Source organism: Triticum aestivum, chromosome 4B (genome assembly GCF_018294505.1).
Source record: "Triticum aestivum cultivar Chinese Spring chromosome 4B, IWGSC CS RefSeq v2.1, whole genome shotgun sequence".
NCBI lineage: Eukaryota > Viridiplantae > Streptophyta > Magnoliopsida > Poales > Poaceae > Triticum > Triticum aestivum.
In genome coordinates this window covers 310,932,547-310,957,049 of record NC_057804.1, presented here as the reverse complement: position 1 = coordinate 310,957,049, position 24,503 = coordinate 310,932,547, and the positions used below count along the sequence as shown (strand labels likewise).

The 24,503-nt window shown below is 47.6% G+C and overlaps 1 protein-coding gene across 1 annotated transcript; it reads left to right on the top strand.

Moving 5' to 3' along the window:
- Nucleotides 1-934: 934 nt before the first annotated feature.
- On the top strand, nt 935-24,503 carry LOC123092066 (ABC transporter E family member 2). The gene is made up of 12 exons (XM_044513739.1): nt 935-1,259; nt 2,016-2,101; nt 2,193-2,290; nt 3,688-3,805; nt 3,925-4,014; nt 4,665-4,969; nt 5,064-5,259; nt 5,336-5,518; nt 6,302-6,571; nt 7,216-7,461; nt 23,983-24,120; nt 24,209-24,503. The coding sequence occupies exons 1-11, from the start codon at nt 1,157-1,159 to the stop codon at nt 24,100-24,102; spliced, it is 1,815 nt and encodes a 604-aa protein (XP_044369674.1). The 5' UTR covers nt 935-1,156; the 3' UTR covers nt 24,103-24,120; nt 24,209-24,503.

Here is a 24,503-nt window from a genome sequence, read left to right as displayed (position 1 = left end):
GGATGTCCGGTGGCTCCTAACGGACTGGAAGTTTGGTGGTTGGGGGCGTCTGGACGTTTGGTGGTCTTCAGACTTCTGGCAAAATTCACCGTTTGGGTACTGGACATGTGTGGCCGGATTATTAGTGAGCACCAGATGTCCGGTTGATTGTGGGCCGCCGGATGTTCGGTAGCTGTAGACTTGCATCTGGACTTGTTTCCCTAGGAGGCCCATCGCGCCGTATCGGATGTCCGGTGATGGACCGGACGTCCGGTGCCTGTAGCTTCTGTGTGATCGTTCCTCTTGGTCTTCTTGCTCTGGTTCGGCACCGCCTTGTCCAATGCTTCTAACTTCTTCATGGTTATCCTCTTGGAACCTAATCACCGAGGAGCGAGTTCACCTCATGTTCAATGGCACATGCATGAACTCTTGTCATAGGACCACCTGCCTCTTGAGGAGTTGGTGTAGTATTCATGGGGGATGACCGTAGGGTGCTCCGCATCAGGAGTTGCGCGAGGGCTCAACCAACGGCCACCACGTCGCCTTGCCGACTACCCCGAGCCACGACTAGGGTTAGTTATCCGGGGGCGTAGAGCAGCGACTAGAGTGGTGAATCGATAGAATGAGGCGAGGCAAAGGCCTGCCTAATGATGGTGGCATCGGAGACGACCATGCCAGGAGAAATGGGATGTGGTGGCAGTGACGATGACGACGTGTGGAAAGAGAGAGAGGGAGTCGGGAGAGCAAGAGAAGAAAGGGGGTCATGGAAGTTGTGCGGGAGAGGGGATGGATCAAGGCATAGTGATTGGGTTGTGCAAGTGAAAAGACGTCAATACCCCTCGACCGGCCACGGAATTGCATGGCGCTACCGCGGATTTCCTATGCGCGATCTAACCCATTCATCTCTTGATCTGATGGTCACCGCTGAGGCCTCCATCTCCGGCACGAATCGGCCAGCTTGAGGGGTCCAGTTGTTTGTAGACCGACCTGGAGGCTGGAGGACTCGAGCCTAGGGTTTTTTGGTTGGTCTGCCCACCGGCGCGCGTACGAAGTGATATACCCTCCTCCCCGCCGCCGCTTCCACGCCTAACTCTAGTGTCGCCGCCAGTGGTAGCGCTCTTCCCCTTCCAGCGGAAATCTCTTTGGACGGGGCGGCGTATACGGAGAGTCGCCGCAGATGGCGGACCGTTTGACCCGTATCGCGATCGTGAGCGAGGACAAGTGCAAGCCGAAGAAGTGCCGCCAGGAGTGCAAGAAGAGTTGCCCCGTTGTCAAGACCGGTAATTCACCTCTCTCTCCACACTCGTGGGTCTGATCGATGTGGGCTTACGATTTGTCTGCCGGTGCTATTGGCGAATCAAAGCGTAGATCCCAGTGGTTTCCCATTTCCACGGGGCAATCTGTTTATATGATGATTTTGATTTCAAGCCGACTGATGTGTGCCTTGTACTAGCAGGATCTGGGGAATTGGATCGCTTAACATGGTCACGTTTTTGTTTTGGCAGCTGTAGTATGTTGCTACGAACTTGCTTAAGCGTTGTTACGTGCTTAAGATTTGATTCAGTTTCTCATACATGTTGCCATCTGTTTGTTATTGTAGTCTATGAACAAGGATCAGTGTCCACATATATGCGCACATTTATAGCGCTTATTGTGGCTGCACCAATTCTCCATTTCCCCTTTTGGTGCTTACAGTGCGTTTGGTTGAGGGGGTTTAGTGTTAGGGAATGAGCGTTTTGGGGGTATGAAACATATAATCCATTGTTTGGCCGGTAGCAAGGGAGTTGAGGAGGAAAGGGGGAATGGGAATTAAGGAGCCCAATTCCCAAAATTCGAACTAAATCTCACCTCACACCAAACATGGGTTTTAGATTAATAATCAATTTCCCAAGCCTAATTCCCCAACAAACTCCCACATCTAAACTCCCATCCCCTTTCCCTAACATTGCCAAGCACGTTGATGTGTTATGCATGCTAGAGGGTTTCCTAGCTAAAGTGCTGCTGTGGTTATGACAAGTAACTGTCTTATTGTACAGGAAAGCTTTGCATTGAAGTTAGTCCAGCGGCCAAACTTGCATTCATTTCTGAAGAGCTGTGTATTGGTTGTGGTATTTGTGTTAAGGTATGCTTGTCATTTAATACAGCAATTAAGATGTATGATTTTTCATAGTGTTACTATAATCTTCTCACTTCTGCTGTAATACTTGATGCAGAAATGCCCATTTGATGCCATTGAAATCATCAATCTTCCAAAAGATTTGGAGAAAGATACTACCCATCGCTATGGACCGAATACCTTCAAATTGCACAGGTACTTTTTTAATCAAAGAGTCTGGCGCTGCGTTTGGATGTCTGTATTAAAGGCCTCCGTATTGAATTGGTTTCAATACCAATTCAGTGGGGAAACTGTAATGGACATGAATACGATTTCGCTTGTTTGGATGCTCATGGAATCCCAGTGAGGTTTCAATACCAAATCTTGTTTGGATGGCAAACTATGGAATTGCATAGTGCCTTGTTCTATATGTATCAAATCAAAATTTGTACAATATGTGACTATAATTTCCACACATAATTATAGTTCCACACATAATTAAGAATCATAAGTTCCACACAAAATTAAGAATCAATCCACCCGTCAAAGCAGAATCACAAGTTCCACACATAATATCGAAATTTGTACAATATGTCTCTTATGAAAAGCAACCAGCCAAAGCAGAGCCATAAGTTCCACACATAATTGAGAATCAATCCACCCATCAAAAATTAACAATTGATCCTTTTGTTACTAATCTCATCTAGCAATACGGCGAAGAGAAACTAAATTTGGTCTGACTGGATGATTATATGAAACAAACAAAATTTCCTGCAGTGTCATAAGAGAGCAAGCACCATGAAATCTGTTCCTGCAGTTGACACTTGACAGTACATGGCTGGCTAATGTGCATTCGACCACCAACTGATGAACTACTGAATTAGTAACGACTGAAGAGATTGCCGGATTGAAAGGACGTGAGCAATATGGCAATATTTTGGCAACTCGTAACCAGCAGCAAAGAAGAAACAAACAAGGGATGGAACCGTGAGAGATTGGATGGTTACCAATGCGTGCAGGTGGAGATGGAGGCGGTGACGGCGGGATCGGCATCGCGGCGGCGGCGCCCATGGCTTGTTAGTCCTGACGGATGGCCACTGCAACTCCACGACGAGATCCAAGCCGAAGGGGGAGATGAGGCATCCGTTGGAGGAGGGGGATGAGCTGAGGTGGCGGGGATTCAGGTGCCGGAGGGCCGGCGAGGACTGGCCACCGCCGTCGGGTGCCTTCCTCGTCGGCAAGGACTGGCCACCGCCGTCGGTGGGCCGCTGTTTCCTTGGTCAAGCGAGGGAAGAAAGAAAGATTGAATCGTTATGTTTTGCGGGATGGACGATTTCCAGCCAAATCGGAGGGGTTGAGCTCGGAAACGTTGGGAGGGCTCAGCGCGTGTAAGCGATTTCGGTGCTGTATTTGTTTTATTTCAGACTGCTGTTTCCATGTGCATGCCAAACAGCTGAATTGGAAATTTGGGAATACCAAATCCAATTCGGGGCCTCATTACAGATATCCAAACGCAGCGTGGTTGTATGAATGTGTATTTTTTTGGTATTTGTGTGTTATTTAATCTGGGTTGAGGCTGCCCTTTCGAAGAAGTAATAATTTGGAGCTTGCAGGTTGCCTGTTCCAAGACCTGGTCAAGTTTTGGGTCTTGTTGGAACCAATGGAATTGGGAAGTCAACAGCACTTAAAGTCTTAGCTGGCAAGCTGAAGCCCAATCTGGGACGATTCAAAGTATGTTCAGTATCTCTTCTCTGATTCCTATCTGATGGTTGGTTTCAACTGGTTTCTTAGATTGGGGGAGTCCCTTAACTCCCTGCACAACAGATGGTTTCATAGATCTTCTCTTGCAGAATCCACCTGACTGGCAAGAGATCCTTACATATTTCCGTGGGTCTGAACTTCAGAACTATTTTACGCGCATATTGGAGGATAACCTGAAGGTTCTACTTTTTTACTTATTGTGCTTGTAATTCATGCAGGGCTTGTTAATACGTGTTTTCAACAAGCTCTTGATATCCAGCTTATAATCACTTTCCACGTGTGCTAAGATTTTTTTTGTAATGCATCTGAATAGTTTGACTATATACATATAGATAGTCTGAGATTATTCAAGTCTTGGGGTTGTCACCATAATGTAGTTACTGACATACCAAATACTCCTTCCGTCCGAGTTTATTGGTCTGGATGCCCAGTTCTCTAGGACCAAGGGACTCAGCCGTCTTAATTGCATAGTCCTTTGATCTCTCCCCCAAGCCTGCATGCGGTCGCTCTCCTGCTTGCATGCCCCAGTCAATAGCATGCATGCAGCAGCAGCAGCCTATTTCTCTCCCCTAGCCTGCATGTGTATGCATGTCCAATCATCTCATGGGACTAGCAACAGATCTCCAGAGAAACACAGCGCTGTAAAAGCAAATGGCCTAACAAATATGGACGCCGTATGGTGCGCCGGCCCTTCAATCCTGGACGGAGGAAGTACCTAGTACTCAGACATTTTTGAATAGGCTGTTCCAGTTTATGATTTTGCATCTGTCTTATGCTGTTGAACGCTTTTGATACTGTGCATTCTGTCTCTACTCCCCATATTCTATAGGCAATCATCAAGCCGCAGTATGTTGACCATATTCCAAAAGCTGTTCAAGGAAATGTAGGGCAAGTACTTGAGCAGAAAGATGAGCGGGATATGAAAAATGAGCTGTGCGTTGATCTTGAATTGAACCAAGTTATTGACAGAAATGTAGGAGATCTGTCTGGTGGCGAGCTTCAGAGATTTGCAATAGCAGTTGTTGCTGTACAAAGTGCGGAAATTTACATGTTTGATGAGCCATCAAGTTATTTGGACGTTAAACAGAGGCTTAAGGCTGCCCGAGTCATTAGGTCTTTGCTTAGATCAAACAGGTAATGCATCATTTGTTAACCTAATTATCTTTTGGATCTTTTGACTAAAAGCTTCAAGAAATTTATTATCAAGTGTTCTCTGATTTGTTTTCAGCTATGTCATCGTTGTCGAACATGACTTGAGTGTCTTAGATTACTTGTCCGACTTTATTTGCTGCTTATATGGGAAGCCAGGTGCTTACGGTGTAGTTACGTTACCATTTTCGGTCCGAGAAGGTATCAATATTTTCCTGGCTGGATTTGTTCCAACAGAAAACCTTCGGTTTCGAGATGAATCTCTTACATTTAAGGTAACATTGGCTCATAGGATTTGAAATACTTGTTCAGTTATGAAACCTATGTCTTATGTTAGTATGGTCCTGTTAGATTGCGGAGACCCAGGAAAACGCAGAGGAAGTTGCTACGTACCAGCGGTACAAGTACCCTACCATGAGCAAAACACAGGGAAATTTCAAGCTCTCTGTCGTTGAGGGTGAATTCACTGATTCTCAGATTGTTGTGATGCTTGGTGAGAACGGCACAGGGAAAACTACATTCATCAGAATGCTGGTACATCTTTCTCTCTCTCCCCTCCCTCCGCCCTACTTCCTTCTCACCTTATTCTTATCTTGCAAACCTTGTAAGTAGTGCTAGTATTTGAAATGGTATGAGAACCTTTGGCTCTTTAGTTTCTTACCATTACGGACACTGTGAGCTTGACACTAAAAAAAGGGCAGCCCGGTGCACGTAGCTCCCGCTTGTGCAGGGTGACACTATATAGAAAAAATCACGACTATCCATTTCAAGGTTGAAAATTCAGCAAGTGCAGAATATGTCTAGTTTTTCCTTTGCCACTATTAAAACTTGTGTTAACTCCCTAGTAGTGTGGTACTCTGAAAGTCAACTAAGTACTACTGAATCAAGATTCCTATTGGATATTGTTAACACAATTTAGTTTGGTGGTGCTTCAAACCCAATGTATACAATTTAGTATGTTGCAGTTCTCAAGGGGCGCAGTATTTTGCCTACCCCAACTTGTTTGGGACTAAGGCTTTGTTGTTTCTGTTTGAAAATGTTCATCTTAGATGAATGCAGTTTACTCTTCTTCTCTATAAAGTGGGGTGCAACATTTAATCTATTGATATCGGCTATCTAAAGGTGTGAATTTTACCTTAGAAACCAAGGATACCTTTTCTTTCTGATGGTACTGTATTGTATACCTATGATTTTATAAGAACTTTACTGTTACATGGCTCAAATCATGTGAAGCTCATCTGGCTAAAACAGTACAGAATGTAATTTTTCTGAATTGATGAAGCAGTTGCATCATACTTTCTTGTTGTGACTGGACAGGCCGGGTTGTTGAAGCCAGATACCATGGAAGGAACTGAGGTTGAAATTCCTGAATTCAATGTGTCCTACAAGCCTCAAAAGATCAGCCCAAAATTCCAGCATCCAGTGAGGCACTTGCTTCATTCGAAAATACGCGATTCATATACTCATCCTCAGTTTGTATCTGATGTTATGAAACCACTACAAATTGAGCAACTCATGGACCAGGAAGTTATTAATTTATCAGGTGGAGAGCTCCAGAGAGTAGCATTATGTTTGTGCCTTGGAAAGGTATTTTCTTCTTCCACTTCGAACTTTATACGGGATAAGGCAATTCTTTTTTGCATCATATGGTTTTGAACTTCTGAAGGCTTCTCATCTTGTATTGTTTTTAAATGTTCAATATACTAAATGTATATTTTCCATTTGGTTTTTTAAGACTCCTTTCTCGCTCTGCTTTTATGGTTGAGTAAGATTTTGGATATTGTATTAAGCACAAAGATAATATATGGTCCATAATCTATTTGTGATGCTTCACCCTGCTATAGTGTGATTTTTAGCATGTCTAAGTATCAACACAGTCCTTGGCTCATGTGTGAAAATGTATTCCTTCCACCCCATAATATAATCCGCGTTGGTTTTACCAAAAGTCAAGCTTCACAAACTTTGACGATGTTTATAAGGAAAACCATCTATATCTACAGTATCAAATGTATACCATATGAAAATATACTTCATGATGAATCCAATGGTGTTGAATTGGCATTCTAGATGTTGATAAATTTCAATTTTTCTATAAACTTGGTCAAGGTTTACAAGATTTAACTTGGAAAAATCTGATATGTACTATATTTTGGGACGGAGGGAGTAATATTTAATTGGGCCAAGGACATACGTCCCGTCAGCTTATTGATGCCAACTTTGTGGTTGTTCAGCCTGCAGATATTTATTTAATTGATGAGCCAAGTGCATATCTTGATTCAGAGCAGCGTATTGTTGCCTCGAAGGTTATCAAAAGATTCATCCTTCATGCAAAGAAAACTGCATTTATTGTGGAGCATGATTTCATCATGGCAACCTACTTAGCGGACAAGGTTATTGTTTATGAGGGACTTGCTTCTATTGACTGTACTGCCAATGCACCACAGTCTTTGGTATCTGGGATGAATAAATTCTTATCGGTAAGTGCAGGGTAATAAATATTTACAAGAGGGAGTACAGTACTTCCTCCCGCTCTTATATTTCTTTACAGGGGGAGTACTATACTTCCTCCGTCTCGGTTTATTAGCCCTCATCGTATTTTGGGTCAACCTTTGACCATAGGTTTGACTGCAAAATAGAAATGATATGCCACAACAATTATGTTGTTGGATTCCTAGTGGAAACTAGTCGGTTTGTGTACCTCGCTGGTAGATTTTGTGTTGGTTTTCATATTTTGCATAAAATTGTACATGTCTAACCTCCTATTCAGTCATGGAAGTTTACATTCACATCTTCTCTTGTCTTTATCAACATGTATGCGTAACAAATAAATATGCAGGTGTTAGGTAGTTTCTGGAGGCCATTATTTGGTTTTTAATATATTGTATCATGGCTACCTCTATAAGCTTATATAGAGCCACAAAAATGTATAGAAAACAGCAGCAAACTGATCGAAATTTATGTTCACCTACTCCATATCATAGACTTCCATGTACAGCAACACATAAATGTGTGCTGCAGCATTTAAGCATATTTGTGCACATCAAGGCTAAACTCGTAAAAATGATGGCACAATCTCAAACAGAGTTTACAAACTATACTATTACCTAAACGCTTTGTAGGAGCAACAAATAATGCAGCCCATAGGAAAAATGCTCGTAATTCTGAAAGTGTTCCAGAACTGAAACCCACCAAGTGCCACATCTTGACCTGCGATTGGATATGATGTATACATATACACATGGATCACATAATTTTGTTGACAATGAAAATAGTGATAGTTGAATGCGCATCACAACTTGTGGTAGTTGAATGTGTTAAGTATATATGTTGTGTTTGTCTTGTACAGGCCCAGGCCCATAGTCTAGAGTGAGGCCCAGGCCCATGTAACCTTGTATATCTCTCTCTACTCCTCAATACAGAAAACTGTTCGGTCATTCTCTCTTCCTCACGTTTCCTAACATGGTATCAGAGCAGGACCAAACCCTAATCCCTCTTCCAGCCGCCACCCATGAAATCGCCGGCGGTGAGGTGATTCAGGCGGATCTGTCTGGTGAGGAGACATCCACATCGCTGCCCCATCCCATCTTCGTCATCAACCTGTAGGAGCTGCTCTCCAGCAGCTCCTCTGTGTGTCCTCACAGCTACTCTGTGAGAATACTTCCCCTGCTCTCCAGCAGCCATCTCCAGCAAGCTCTTGGTGCCTTCCCTGCTCTACAGCAAGCTCCAGGTGTTCCCCCTTCTATCCAGCAAGATCCAGCAAGCTCCTCCTTCTACCCAGTGAGATCCAGCAAGCTCCAGGCGCCTCCCCTGCTCTCCAGCAAGCAGTCCAGCAGCCAGCCTAGTGGGTTGCTGCTCCTGTTTGTGGCTGTCTGCTGCTCATCTCTTGTTGCTGCCTGCAGCTGCTATCAGATTGGATGTTTCCAGCTGCTGGCCGCTCACCACTATGGCAAGAAATGATTTCGGATTTGGTTCTTTGATCATAGATATCAAGCTTGATGGTTTAAACTACAGGGAATAGACATTTTTTGCCCGGACTGTCTTGAGGACGGCTGGTTTGGTTTCTCATCTGACAGATGATCCACCTAGTCCAAATGATGGTGCAGCAAGGAAGTCTTGGCAAAAGATCGATGAGCGTGTGATGGGAGTTTTAATTCTGGGTGTTGAACCCTCACTCCGAATGAGTCTTGAGCATCACACTTCAGCTAAAGAGACATGGAAGTACTTTGAGCAGCGCTACCTTCAGCCCAGCAGTGCACTTCATTTCTCCTTGTTTCAGAATTTACACAACACTCAGCAGCCAGAAGACATGTCCATAGAAGAGTACTATGGAGCTTTCACTCGCATCACTGGGCAGCTAGGTTCCATGGTTCCAAAGGGTAATTCTGGTTGTGAGTCATGTGCAGTGAAGGAAAAGTATGACCATCAGACTCTCATGTTTCAGTTTGTGATGGGTCTCAAGCCAGACTTTGAGAACATTCGCACTCAATTGCTTGGTCGTACGACTCCTCCCACCTTGACAGAGGCACTTGCTAGCTTGATCGCTGAGGAGACTCGTCTGCGTTCTCTTGGGACTACTTCTGCGCAGACTCTACACACAAGTGTTCTGGCTTTTCCTCAGCGGCCAGGTGCCTCCAAGGCCACACCTTCAGCTGTCGTCTGCTCGTTCTGCAAGAAGGCAGGACACCACAGAGATGGTTGTTTCAAGCTTCATCCAGAGCTGTTAGCTGAGTTTCAGGCTAGACAGGCCCTCAATCAGCAGCGTCGTGCACCCCAGGCTCCTTATCAGCAGCAAGCGAGGGGTGCTTTTGCAAGCGAGGGGTGCTTTTGCATCTGTTCTCTCTCAGCCCGCTGTTGCTGCAACCCAGCCTTGGGTTCTGGACTCTGGAGCTTCTTTCCATGTGACCTCTGATCGCTCTCAGCTTGTGTCTTGCCATCCAGTGCGGGATGGTGCCTTTGTTCAGACTGCTGATGGTACACCTTGTTCTATTACTCATCAGGGTTCTCTTTGCACATCCAAGTTTTCTGTTCCTGCCATCTCCTTTGCTCCAGAGCTGTCCATGAATCTTATGTCTGTTGGCCAGCTTGCTGATATGAACTACTTTGTTGGTTTTGATGACTCATTTTGTTATGTGCAGGACCGTCAGAGCAAGAGGGTCATTGGAACTGGCCATCGCCGTAGAGGATCCACATCCCTCTACATCCTTGACACCTTACACCTTCCTTCAGCTTCCACCACATCCGCGTTCCGGATGGTTGCATCAACATCAAGATCCACTTCGTCGTTTTCTTTTGCCCAGTGGCACCATCGCTTAGGTCACTTGTGTGGTTCTCGTTTATCTACCCTTGTTCGACAAGGTGTTTTGGGTCATGTTTCCATAGATGCTGGTTTTCACTGTAAGGGTTGTAAGCTAGGGAAACAAATACAACTTCCATACTCTTCCAGCACTACTCATTCTAGTCATCCTTTTGATTTAGTGCACTCTGATGTATGGGGTCCTTCCCCCTTTGTTTCGAAAGGTGGCCACAAACATTATGTCATATTTGTTGATGATCACTCTCGACATACTTGGGTCTATTTTATGAGGCATCTTTCTGAGTTGTTTTCTATATATAATAAGGCTTTTGTACATACGGTCCATACTTAGTTTTCCAGTGCTGTTCGTGTTTTTCGTTCCGACTCCGGGGGGGAGTATCTATCTACTGCTTTTCGCGAGTTTCTCTCATCTGAGGGTACTCTCCCTCAGCTTTCATGCCCCGGTGCCCATGCTCAGAATGGCGTTGCTGAGCGTAAGCATCGCCATATTGTTGAGACAGCTCGTACCCTTCTGATTTCTTCCTTTGTCCCCACTCATTTTTGGGGTGAAGCTATCTCAACTGCTGTTTATCTTATCAATCTCCAACCTTCTACTCGCCTTGAGGGCAAGTGTCCTGGTGAGGTTTTGTTTGGTTCTCCTCCCACGTATGACCACCTCCGTGTCTTTGGTTGTACTTGTTATGTTCTTTTAGCACCTCGTGAGCGTACCAAGTTGACTGCTCAGTCTGCTGAGTTTTCCTTCCTTGGATATAGTCTTGAACATAAGGGCTACCGTTGCTATGATTCTTCTGCTCGCCGCATTCGCTTTTCTCGCGATGTCACTTTTGTTGAGGATCAACCCTTCAATTCCCCTTCCACTAAACCATCATCCTCAACTTCTTTAGAGTCTACCTCGTTTCTTTCACTTCCACCTATCTTTTTAGATGAGTCCATAGCTGAACAACCTTCCTCCGTCCTAACATCAGAACCATCTCCACCACATGTTTCATCTCCTTCCTCACCAGCTCCTTTCTCTCTTCCACTAGCTCCACCTCTAGATAGTCTTCCTTTCCATTACACTCGTCGTTATTCTACTCCTCCAGCCAGTACTTTCCATTACACTCGTCGTTCTAAAGTTTCATGTGACACGCAGTCATCTATGCCTTTGTCTTCTACTCCTCCAGCCAGTACTACTGATCCTTGCACTGACGGCTCTTCTCTAGCAACGCGATACAAGAAGGACTTATATGCAGGGGTTGTTTCTGAGCCTAGTACCTATCAGGAGGCAGTTGTGTCACCTGAGTGGCAACTGGCTATGTCTGAGGAGCTTGCAGCCTTAGAGCGTACTAGTACATGGGATTTGGTACCATTACCTCCTCGTTCAGTCCCTATCACTTGCAAATGGGTGTATAAGGTTAAAACCAAGTCAAATGGTTCTGTGGAACGCTACAAGGCCCGCCTTGTTGCAAGAGGTTTTCAGCAGTCTCATGGGAAAGATTATGATGAGTTGTTTGCTCCTGTTGCTCACATGACTTCAGTTCGAACTCTAATTGCTGTGGCTGCTACTCGGTCATGGAAAATTTCCCACATGGATGTGAAGAATGCCTTCCTTCATGGTGATTTACATGAGGAAGTTTATATGCAGCCACCTCCAGGTATCAAGGTTCCATCAGGTCATGTTTGTCGTCTTCGAAAGGCTCTTTATGGGCTTAAGCAGGCCCCTCGTGCCTGGTTTGAGTGGTTCAGTTCTGTGATTCAAGCTGCCGGTTTTTCTCCTAGTGAACATGACCCTGCACTCTTCATTCATACATCTGAGCATGGCCGTACATTGCTTCTACTTTATGTAGATGACATGTTGATCACTGGAGATGATGTTGGGTATATTGATTTTGTTAAGAAAAAATTGAGTGAACAATTCAAGATGTCAGATTTGGGGTCTCTCGGCTATTTTTTCGGGATTGAGGTCGAGCACACCGATGATGGTTACTATATCTCCCAGCAAAAGTACACTCAGGATTTGATTCTTCGCTCAGGTCTCACTGACGCGCGCATTGCTGCTACACCTATGGAGCTTCATCTGCAGTTGTGTCCTACTGATGGTACTCCTCTTGAGGATCTCTCTCGCTATCGTCACATTGTCGGCAGTCTAGTGTACCTCACAGTGACCAGACCTGACATCGCACATGCAGTCCATATTCTCTGTCAATTTGTCTGTGCTCCCACCTCAGTTCATCATGGTCACCTATTCCGAGTCCTTAGGTATTTAAGGGGAACTACATCTCGCCACTTGTTCTATGCTAATTCCAGTCAGCTCCAGCTTCATCCTTACTTTGATTCCACTTTGGCGAGTGATCCTATTGATCGTCGCTCGGTCACTGGCTATTGCATATTTCTTGGTACATCTCTCATTGCATGGAAATCAAAGAAGCAAACTGCTGTGTCTCGCTCCAGCGCCGAGGCAGAGCTTAGGGCTCTCTCTACTACAACATAGATTGTATGGCTTCGCTGACTATTGGATGATCTTGGTGTCTTATGTCATACACCAACACCTCTTCTTTGTGACAGCACTGCTGCTATTCAGATTGCTAATGATCCAGTCAAGCATGAGTTGACCAAACACATTGGTGTGGATGCCTTATTCACTCGATCTCATTGTCAACAATCCACTGTCAAGCTACAATATATCCCATCAGAGCTTCAAGTTGCGGATTTCTTCACCAAGGCACAAACTAGAGATCAGCATAGGTTTCACACTCTCAAACTTGGTGTATCAGATGCTCCTGACCCACCTTAAGTTTGAGGGTGGTGGTGGTGGTGGTGGTGTTAAGTATATATGTTGTGTTTGTCTTGTACAGGCCCAGGCCCATAGTCTAGAGTGAGGCCCAGGCCCATGTAACCTTGTATATCTCTCTCTCTCTCCTCAATACAGAAAACTCAACTTGTGTTCGATCCAGATCGCAAGGAGGCGGCGGCACATGGAAAAATGACTTCTTTGATCCAAACCTATATTGATTATCTTCTCCGCCACCATATTAAATCATCAACTAGGAGAACATTTTAGCAGCATTTCAATTACATTGGCATCAAAATCTTATAACTCAATAATTACACTTAACAGAAATCAAGAATAAATGCCATGATTTCACCTGTTGTGTTTCATTTTGCATAGTCATAGAAGAAACTCAACAATGAACATTGTCGGTCGTTTGTACTAAATTAAACATCATACAATAGCAAATTCCCCATTCACATCACCAATTTCCCCTTCAGAATTCAGAACCTAAGGATAGCATGTCCCTGATTTAAAAGAAACAAGTGTGACTAAATCAGAAAGAGCACACTACAAAGTAAATAGTCATGATGGGAATGGGCCGATGTTACCCATTGGGACATTGGTCCGGCCCTGCCCATAACAAAGCCGATGGGTCTTGTGGGCCGGCTTCATAAGAAAATGGGGCCAGGGGAGCCGTTCATCACCGGTCCACCGGGACAAGCGGGTCGACCTTACTTTAGTTGCCCAAGGCTGTAGTCTGCCGTTATGATGCACATGCCTTTGTTAGGTTGTTACCCTTGTGCTTATATGGAAATTTCAAACTAATGACCCAAGACCGCTTTTGTTTCAGAGTTACAAAATGCTACCTTATGGTGCAAACAGTTCGTGGTAGAAATAGTAACGAAGATGCATATATTCTTTTTTTCATTGAACAAATAAATTCTAAATATCTTAACTTACTAAAAATTTCCACAGCTAAATGATGCTAGCTGAAACAAGTTGTTGTGTAAATGCTCTTTGCTTTCGTACAATCTACTATAAAAATGGGACAGACCATGTTGTCAAATGGGACATGAGGCAACTTGGTATTGGACCATTGGGCCGGCTCTATGTCCCTGAACAGAATAGAGGGGCCCGCAGGGACCAGGTCTGGGACGGAGCGGGCTGGCCTATTCCCATCCTGATTAAATAGTATAACTAACTTTGAACCATGTGCATATCTAATTGTGCTATATAAAACTGAAAAAGATAGAATAGGTACAATCCAGGGAAATCCATTCTCACCTATGAGAGTTCTTACCGTGTTTTCTTTTATCCTCCGTAGCTGAAGGGGCATCAGACAATCTCTTGGCAAATTTACATGGCCTAACAACAACTCCCACATGAGAAAAACAACCACCACAAGATCCCTCAAAATTGCCCATTATTGAACTACATGATTCTTGCTACAATGTCCAAACCAACATCAGACCTTGCGTTAACTTAGAAGGTAGTGATTATAAAATGTACATTGTGAGCCATGATCTATGTTATATTACTTCACATAAGGAGAAATATTCCAAGGGAAATTTAACATTTGCTCAGTTTATAGTGCACATGCTTAGTATGGACTACATGTTTAAAAGAACTGTGGATGTACACGTATTATCATGATTGACCCTATCACATTAAAGAATGGCTAGATGAACGGTCAGCATGTGCCGTCAATGGAGCCATGAATCAACAGACAATAAATTTAACAAATTGCAATGAGATGTGCGAAGAACTATTCATGGCAGAGTATTATTGCCCGAATCATGATATGAGAAAGTCAGTTTTATATAGACTAATATGATATATTCCATGTCTATATATCCTTTTACAGCTTTGTAGCATCAATAACCGATCATCCAAATACGCCATACACGACACCACTGCAAGGCGTTATATCCTCAAATTTACAGGGTCGTCAACTAACTCAGCTGAAACCACAAATATCTCAGATAATGCTTCTGTGGATAACATGCCTTTACCTGAAGATTCCCTGGTTAGAGCAAACAGACAATGAAACCACAAAAATCCCATCGATTTCAAAACTTCCTGAAGTGACTGTGAAGAGAAACATAAAAGAAAATGAAAAAGCAAAACAAATAGGTACTGAGATGTTTTGTGCGCGCGGAAAAAACAAAGAGGTATCCTTGCAAGCCCTGTTTTCGAGTCGACGACTAGTCGATGAGTCATAACTGGAAGTCGACTCAAAACACCTCGACTAGTTGGGACTAGTCGATCGGCACGGCACGACTCGTCGACTCGAAAACCTTGCTTGGAAGATATAAGTCTTTCCATGAAAATAACAAGAAGAATAACATAGGCTTGCACTAATAGTTACTAGTGTACATGTACGTGCAAATGCACGCATTGGCTTACCTCGCCTGATTGGTGCATTGCACAACAGCCAGCTCAAAACTCCGTCCCAAATCCCTCTGGGATGACGCGATTAGTATGCGCGCTACCGATGCTTATGGACCGGCTGCCAAGGCGGCTGAGGCAGCCAGCTACATGCACGGATGGACGACAACAGTAGCAAACATGTGGATTTTTCCAGCATTGATATTTGTGGATGGTTCTAGAGAACAACAGTAGCTTGGCAGGTACTGATTATCTGTGGATGGTTCCGGAGAACAACAGTAGCTTCGCTGGTACCGTAGCTAGAACTGTAGCAGCGAATCCGAGCATTTCCAACCATTGGATGGACCCTATCAATGGTTTAGGTTGCTTCCTGGTCATAAGATTTAAAATTTCAAAACTGGTACACTATATATATATATATATATATATATATATATATATATATATATATATATAGAATCAGCTAAATAGTGGCTTCTATTCGGCTGTGCACTCCATTTCTGTTTTTTCTTGCTCTCAAAATGTAACTTCGGGGCTTTGGAGAAACCTACAGACCTAAGAAGAAACATGAAAATTATGCATTAGTCTTTTGCATGAAATGCTAAATTACAGCAGCAGACAAACGTATAAAGCAATGGGAATTGAAGGAACCCAAAACTGTAAAAAATCTTGTCATTAAAATCATGCAATAAATGGGTTAGATGAGACCATCATTCACCTGTAATTTGTTCTCAGTTAATGTTTCTCTATGGCTATATTGTGTCATTTCCAGAAAACTATTTGATGCAAGTATCCGAAAGCTAGCATAGGATGAACACAGATTCATAGAATGTTGGTATATACTATATAACAATGAAAAGATTTGTGAACACATCTCACTAATGGACTTACCAGTTGGAATTGACTGGCAATCTTTGGTCAGTATGACAAGGTTCAGCTCTACTACTGTTTCCCATTTATTTCCCTAGCTCACTATGAAACTTTTGTGCCTTTTATCATCACTCTGATGGATAAGTCTGTGTACTAGGGTCCTTGTGGGGCTGCAGCACATGGTCCTTGTGGCAGTTAGGAGGATAAAGTCCTGGACCATCAAGGACTGGCTGTTAGGATAGAGTTCTGTCCTTGACCATCAAGGACTGTCAGTTAGCATCTTAGACTAGCATCTTAGACTGGCATCTTAGCAGCATCTTAGCATATGCCTTGGCTGGCTAGCAGCCTATAAATATGTATCCCCAACCCCTCAGGTTGGAATGGCATTGTGTGAGAAATAAACCAACGAAAATTGTCCCAACTCACCTAGTGTCATCCACATCTATCAATGCTCAGGCTGAAAGGTCTAACAAGTGGTATCAGAGCCTCGTTAACCTGCACCCTGAGCATTTCCTGTGAGCAGCCCAAGTCGGTAGCAGCAGCTGCTCCGTCTGCCTCAGGTTACCTTCCTCCCTCCGGACTGTCGAGCAGCAGCTCGTCTTCCTCAGCCTCCTCTTCACGCAACAGCCCCCCTGCAGCGAGCCATGTCTGCAGGTCGCTCTCAGCACACGGCTACCTCGAGCATGCGGCGCCGGCAAGAGGCCGAGCGCGCCGTGGCAGAGGAGCGTGAGCGAGCGGCTGTAGCAGCGGCTGCTGCGGCGGCAAGAGTGTCGAGGCTGGCTGCAGCGGAGCTGGCAGCAGCCAGAGCGGAGGTAGAAGCAGCCAGGGCGGAGGTAGAAGCAGCAGCAGCAGCAGAAGCAGCCCGTGAGGCTACGGCGGATGCCAAGGCACTCCGCGGCAGCCCCGGCAGTTCCAGCAGCTCCGCGCCTGCGGACGACGGCGCCGACGCAGATCGCGCCAAAGTGGCGCAGGAGCGGACGACGCAGTGGGCAGCCGAGCACGCCCGCGCTCCAGGTGGAGGCGCGCACCGCGACGGCGGCTGCAACGACCAGGACCGCGGCCTCTACGAGGTCCGGACTGTGGTCAGGGATGTTGGTTCCAGTGTTGGGTGGCCTACCCTCACTAAAACCAACTACGTCGAGTGGGCCGGGATCATGAAGGTCAGGCTCCAGGTGCGGCGCATGTGGGAGGCAGTCCAGGACAGCAACGTCGACCACCTAGAGGATCGACGGGCGCTGGACGCCCTCATTGCCGCAGTCCCGCCCGAGATGCAGTTCTCGCTTTCCAACAAGCGGACTGCCAAGGAGGCTTGGGACGCCATCGCCGCAGCACGCATCGGCAGCGACCGTGCTCGCAAGTCCACCCTGCAGGCACTTCGTAAGGAGTGGGAGAACCTGGGCTTCAAGCCAGGTGAGGACGTTGATGACTTTGCTCTCCGTCTCAACACTCTGCTGCAGAAGATGGTGAAGTTTGGCGATGCCACCTACACCGAGGAGAGAGCTGTCGAGAAGCTTTTTCGGTGCATTCCCGAGAAGTACAAGCAGATGGCTCGCTCGATCGAGTCGTTGCTGGACCTCTCCACGATGACGATCGAGGAGGCGATAGGTCGACTCAAGGTCGTCGACACCGACGAGCCACAGCCCCCCTCGGGGCCCGTCACCACCGGCGGGAAGCTGCTCCTAACTCGGGAGCAGTGGGAACCCAGCCTTGGTGACAAGAAGAAGGGGGAGCCTTCCTCCTCGACGGGCGGCCGCAAGCGTGGCAAGCAGCGTAAGGCGCGAAGAGGCCCCCCGGGCAGGGCACAAGGACGTGCCGAAGGTGACGCCCGCGGAGGCGCCAAGGACGGCGCCGCTGGCAAGCCCAGGCCGGCACAAGACAACAGTTGCCACAACTGTGGCCGGTTTGGCCATTGGGCCAATGAGTGTCGGCAACCACGACAAGGCCAGGCTCACGTCGCACAGGCGAAGGAGGAGACGGCTCTGTTCATGGCGCATGCAAGCATTGAGCTACCCTCGGCGACTCCAGTCGCAAAGGCTTTCATCCACCTCGATGAGCCAAAAGCACATGCTCTTCTCGGCGATGGCTCCGGGAAGGACAAGGCTACGGGGTGGTGCCTCGACACCGGCGCCACCCACCACATGACCGGTCGAAGGGAATTCTTCGCCGAGCTCGACTCCGATGCGCGAGGCTCCGTCAAGTTCGGGGATGCCTCCGCTGTGGAGATAAAGGGCGTCGGCTCCGTCATCTTCACCACCAAGATGGGAGAGCACCGGCTGCTCACCGGTGTCTACTACATCCCCGCGCTAAGGAATTCCATCATCAGCTTGGGACAGCTGGATGAGAACGGCTCACGCGTGCTGATTGAGCATGGGGTCCTACGCATCTGGGATCGCCAGCGTCGCCTTCTCGCCAAGGTGCCCAGAGGTGAAAATCGACTCTACGTCCTTGATGTGCAGGTGGCACAACCGGTCTGTCTCGCTGTCCGTCGAGACGACGAGGCGTGGCAGTGGCATGAGCGCTTTGGGCACCTTCACTTTGAGGCTCTGAAGCGTCTAAGTGCCAAGGAGATGGTGCGAGGCCTGCCATGCCTCGACCATGTGGAGCAGTTCTGCGACATCTGCGTACTGACAAAGCAGAGACGACTCCCCTTTCCCCAACAGGCGAGTTTTCGGGCTAAGGAGAAGCTGGAGCTCGTGCACGGAGACCTGTGCGGCCCGGTGACGCCAGCCACACCAGGAGGTCGACGCTACTTCCTGCTGCTCATCGACGATCTCTCCCGCTACATGTGGGTGATGATCCTCGGCAGTAAGGGAGAAGCGGCGGACGCCATCAGGCGCGCGCAGGTTGGTGTGGAGGCGGAGAGCGGCCGCAAATTGCGCGTGTTGCGCACTGACAACGGCGGCGAGTTCACGGCGGCTGAATTCGCGTCGTACTGCGCCGATGAGGGCATCCAGCGCCACTACTCCGCGCCGTACAGCCCGCAGCAAAACGGCGTCGTCGAGCGGCGCAACCAGACGGTTGTGGGGATGGCTCGGGCTCTCCTCAAGCAGAGAGGGATGCCGGCTGTCTTCTGGGGAGAGGCGGTGCTAACGGCCGTCTACATCCTCAACCGCTCTCCTACTAAGGCACTCGACGGCAGAACTCCGTACGAGGCCTGGCATGGGCGGAAGCCGGCGGTCTCTCATTTGCGGGTCTTTGGCTACCTTGCGTTCGCCAAGGAGCTCGGCCACATCGGCAAGCTCGACGACAGGAGCACTCCGGGAGTCTTCATCGGCTACGCGGAGGGCTCAAAGGCCTACCGCATCCTCGACCCAAAGACACAACGTGTGCGCACAGCGCGAGACGTCGTGTTCAACGAAGGGCGAGGGTGGCAATGGGACAAGGCGGTGGACGACGGCTCGACGCCGACGTATGACGACTTCATTGTCGAGTACGCTCCCTTCAAGGAAGCTGGGGGAGCAAGCAGCTCCTCTTCACCGGGCACGTCTACCCCGGCCCCCAAAACTACATCGACTCCGGCGCCTGCTACACCGACGACACCACAACCGGCGACGCCGCATACTCCAGCCCCGGCGGTCGCCACTCCGGGCTCGTCTTCATCAGCACCAGCTCACGCAGAGCACAACCCGATGAAGTTCGCTTCCCCGCTCACTCACGACGAGGAGCGGGTCGACGCATGGTATGGAGGCGAACCGCTGCGGTACCGTACGATGGATAATGTGCTCGGCGACCAGCCGGTGCCAGGACTGGTGCCACGTGACCTGGAGGCGCAGCTACAGCTCGTGTGTGAAGACGGCGAACCACGGTCCTTTGCAGAGGCCGAAAGAGACGCGGCATGGCGCGCCGCGATGAAGTTGGAGATGGATGCGGTCGAGCAAAACCGCACCTGGGAGCTTGCTGATCTCCCTCGAGGTCACCGCGCAATCACCCTTAAGTGGGTGTTCAAGCTGAAGAGGGATGGAGCCGGCGCCATCATCAAGCACAAGGCTCGTTTGGTGGCCCGAGGCTTCTTGCAGCAGGAAGGAGTCGACTTCGACGACGCTTTCGCTCCTGTGGCACGGATGGAGTCCGTGCGACTTCTCCTTGCGCTGGCTGCCCAGGAGGGCTGGCGTGTCCACCACATGGACGTTAAGTCGGCATTCCTCAATGGCGACTTGAAGGAGGAAGTCTACGTGCATCAGCCACCGGGGTTTACGATTCCCGGCCAGGAGGGCAAGGTGCTCCGCCTGCGCAAGGCTCTCTATGGCCTGCGGCAGGCACCCAGGGCGTGGAACGCCAAGCTGGACTCCACGCTGAAGAAGATGGGTTTCGAGCAGAGCCCGCATGAGGCTGCCGTCTACCGACGGGGGAGTGGAGGAAATGCCCTGCTGGTGGGCGTCTACGTTGACGACCTGGTGATCACCGGCACCAAAGATGCAGAGGTGGCGGCGTTCAAGGAAGACATGAAGGCCACGTTCCAGATGAGTGACCTGGGGCTCCTCTCCTTCTATCTAGGGATTGAGGTGCACCAGGACCACTCCGGGATCGCGCTTCGACAGTCCACCTACGCCAAGCGCATCGTTGAGCTAGCTGGGCTCACCGACTGCCATCCAGCTCTCACTCCGATGGAGGAGAGGCTGAAACTAAGTCGCGACAGCATGACGGAGGAAGTGGATACTACGCAGTACCGACGCCTTGTGGGGAGCCTTCGCTACCTCACTCACACACGGCCGGACTTGGCATTCTCCGTCGGCTATGTCAGTCGGTTCATGGAGCGACCAACGTCGGAACACCAGCAGGCAGTGAAGAGGATCGTCCGCTACATAGCAGGGACCCTCGACCACGGCCTCCATTACCCTAGGTGCCCTGGGGCGGCACACTTCGTCGGGTACAGCGACAGCGACCACGCCGGCGACATCGACACCAGCAAGAGCACGAGCGGGATCCTCCTCTTCCTCGGCAAGTGTCTCGTGAGCTGGCAATCAGTCAAGCAGCAGGTGGTGGCCCTGTCCAGCTGTGAGGCTGAGTACATAGCGGCCTCCACCGCCTGTACTCAGGCGCTCTGGCTTGCTCGACTGCTTGGTGATCTTCTCGTTCAAGACACCAGAACGGTGCAGCTCCTGGTGGACAGCAAGTCCGCCCTGGCCCTGGCAAAGAACCCCGTGTTCCACGAACGGAGCAAGCACATCCGACTGAGGTATCACTTCATCCGCAGCTGTGTGGAAGAAGGGAGCATCGAGGCGAGCTACATCAACACCAAGGATCAGCTCGCAGACCTGCTCACCAAGCCCCTTGGGAGGGTCAAGTTCCTCGAACTTTGCTCCAGGATTGGGATGATTCAACTCTCCCACAAGACGACGTACAAGACTTAGGGGGAGAATGATGGATAAGTCTGTGTACTAGGGTCCTTGTGGGGCTGCAGCACATGGTCCTTGTGGCAGTTAGGAGGATAAAGTCCTGGACCATCAAGGACTGGCTGTTAGGATAGAGTTCTGTCCTTGACCATCAAGGACTGTCAGTTAGCATCTTAGACTAGCATCTTAGACTGGCATCTTAGCAGCATCTTAGCATATGCCTTGGCTGGCTAGCAGCCTATAAATATGTATCCCCAACCCCTCAGGTTGGAATGGCATTGTGTGAGAAATAAACCAACGAAAATTGTCCCAACTCACCTAGTGTCATCCACATCTATCAATGCTCAGGCTGAAAGGTCTAACACACTCAAGTAGCAGATTTTCATTTCTTGGTTTCAACACGTTCTTTTGTACACTACCATGACCCATAGGAGGAAAATTGCATGTACAGAAGATGCTCTAATGCCGCACTTGACTTTTGTGCACCAGGTTAATTACCACATAAGTGAAAATACTCTAGCTGATCTTCTAACTTTCTTGGTGCAGTACATGAGTCACCTCTATATTCCTTAACCTGCACTAAGTTGCCATGACCATTAACCATGGAATACGTGTACTGATTCGCGTAATTTTATTTGCATGGTGGTACTACTTGATATTCTGCCAATAGCCGTCAATACTTGTTAGCTAACAAAAACTGCGGCAGCGAGCCACAAACTTCATCTATCTGCCAAACTGTCCACATATGGTTTTCACTTCAATTAGAAGCCAATCTCTGCAAATAAGAAAAAAAATGCTAGGTAGAGATCTTTCAAAGAATGAGAAAGTAATGATACCTTTTTGTTGTCTGACCGAAATAAGCACCGGTGAAACTGACCTGCTGCCAAGGGTTGTGCATGTCCGTCCTGGTGGCTATTGCTGCATGATGAGTTCTTGGCCGCGTTTTGGCCACCGCTGGGTTGGTGTGCCCTGTGTCGATTCGTGCGGTGGTAAGCGCTGATGCCGAGCAGCCTGCAAGACGATGCCGAGGCCTTGACCGGGTAGACAGGTGTCAGGAGGCTCTGCTTCCACCTTATCTCCACGATGGCCGGTGTGGCTCCAATGGAGAAACAGCGCGAGAAAACAGCAACAGATGGTGCGACCGTACGGATCTTGTGAACCGTGGAGCTCTGTCCATCGAGGACAGGGACAACGACCAGAGCGGTGATTGGCGATCGGTCTCCTGGATGGCTAGACAGCCGGTGGACACGGCTTCAGCGGGTGATCAGGTGCTAGGATGGAGAGGCAGCACAACGGTGCGCGGTGACTTGGCCCCTGACTGTGTGTGCATGGATGATGGCTGGATAAGGGGCTCATGTACAACGCCACAACTAAATTTCGCACCCAATTCACGCACAGATCAACAACAGTAGGTGTGGAGGATAACGGCGGAAGTTGTGAATGATGGCCGGGATGGTAATTGAGCGATGGGGAGGAGGGCTTTTATAGGCCTTACGGTGCATGAGCGGCGACACAACGTTGATGTTGTGGTGGGCGGCGGTGTTTGATGGGTCTCTTGTAGAGAGCTCTCGACATGCCGTGAACCGAGCTACTCCCTCTTTCCATCTATATAGGGCCTAATACGTTTTCCAAGACCGCCTTTGACTATTGGCAAGATTAATAGTACATGAGATTTATAATTTAAAAATTATATCATTGGAAGCTCCTTTCGCATACGAATTTGACGGCATGCTTTGTCTAAGTTGCATGTCATATATTATTGCTCTAACATTTGGTCAAAATTAGCCTCGAAAAACGCATTAGGCCCTATATAGATGGAAGGAGGGAGTATAAATAATTAAATATCTGATTCATTGGCGGTTGATTGCTCGTAGAAAAACCTACCTAGAAATTGTACCCTCTCTACTGCCCAGAATTACATGTATCTCTTCTATATAAATTAGGAAGAGACTGGAAAAAACTCAAAAAAAGGAGAAAAAGGATTCCTACAGGATGTAGGGTCTTATTACTTACAAGTTTCTAATGATAGTATTTTTGCTACATAAAAAAAGGAGAAAAAGGGATTCCTATGGGATGTAGGCGGAGTATTTTATTATTTAAATATATGGTCAACATTTGAAATAAAATACTTGTGGGATAATAAACCAGAATGCAGGAAGTAGTAATCGAATCTTCCATCTCTGGTTGAGTTGTACGCATGCAGCTTTCTGTAAGATTAACTTTCAGTAGGATTCTCCAATTCTAGATTTGCATATGGAAACATTAAAATAGTTTTTTCTTTACAGACTCTTTGTTTTGGGGTGCTAATTTCCCTTTTGTTTTTGTTGTTGTTTTCTGATAGCATCTTGACATTACATTTAGAAGAGACCCGACCAACTATAGGCCACGAATCAACAAACTCGAATCAACGAAGGACAGAGAACAAAAGAATGCAGGGTCCTACTACTACCTAGATGACTAATGAGAGGGGCCAGCGCAGGTTGCTACAATTTGGTATTGGTTAATGGCTCCACGTATCCTGTTCTTGATTGTTTAGTGAGTTTGTTTCTTTTTGGGCTCCTTTGTAGATTCTTGTTGGACGTCAATAATGTTCCGAATCCTTTCTGGATCATGCGCAAGGCTAACGAGAAGTTGCCATGACGTGCGTCCATGAGACATGCGAATTGGCCACAGGAGTGAAGCGCATCGAGTGTGGTGCTTGGGTTTCAAAGAAGCGCATGTGTTGAAACTGTACTTTTTGTTGGTTTGAGCTGTGGGGAGAACGATTATCAATTTTCTTGTATTTGCATTGCTGTATCATGGCTTTACCATCTCATATTGTTCTATCGTGAAATCTTATAATGCATATTCTCCTGGAGCTTA

Coding starts and splice junctions, on each gene's coding strand:
- LOC123092066 (XM_044513739.1), top strand. CDS start 1,157: ATGGCGGACCGTTTGACCCGTATCGCGATCGTGAGCGAGGACAAGTGC. Junction 5,260..5,335: donor ATGAATCTCTTACATTTAAG/GTAACATTGGCT, acceptor TGGTCCTGTTAG/ATTGCGGAGACCCAGGAAAA. Junction 5,519..6,301: donor CTACATTCATCAGAATGCTG/GTACATCTTTCT, acceptor GTGACTGGACAG/GCCGGGTTGTTGAAGCCAGA.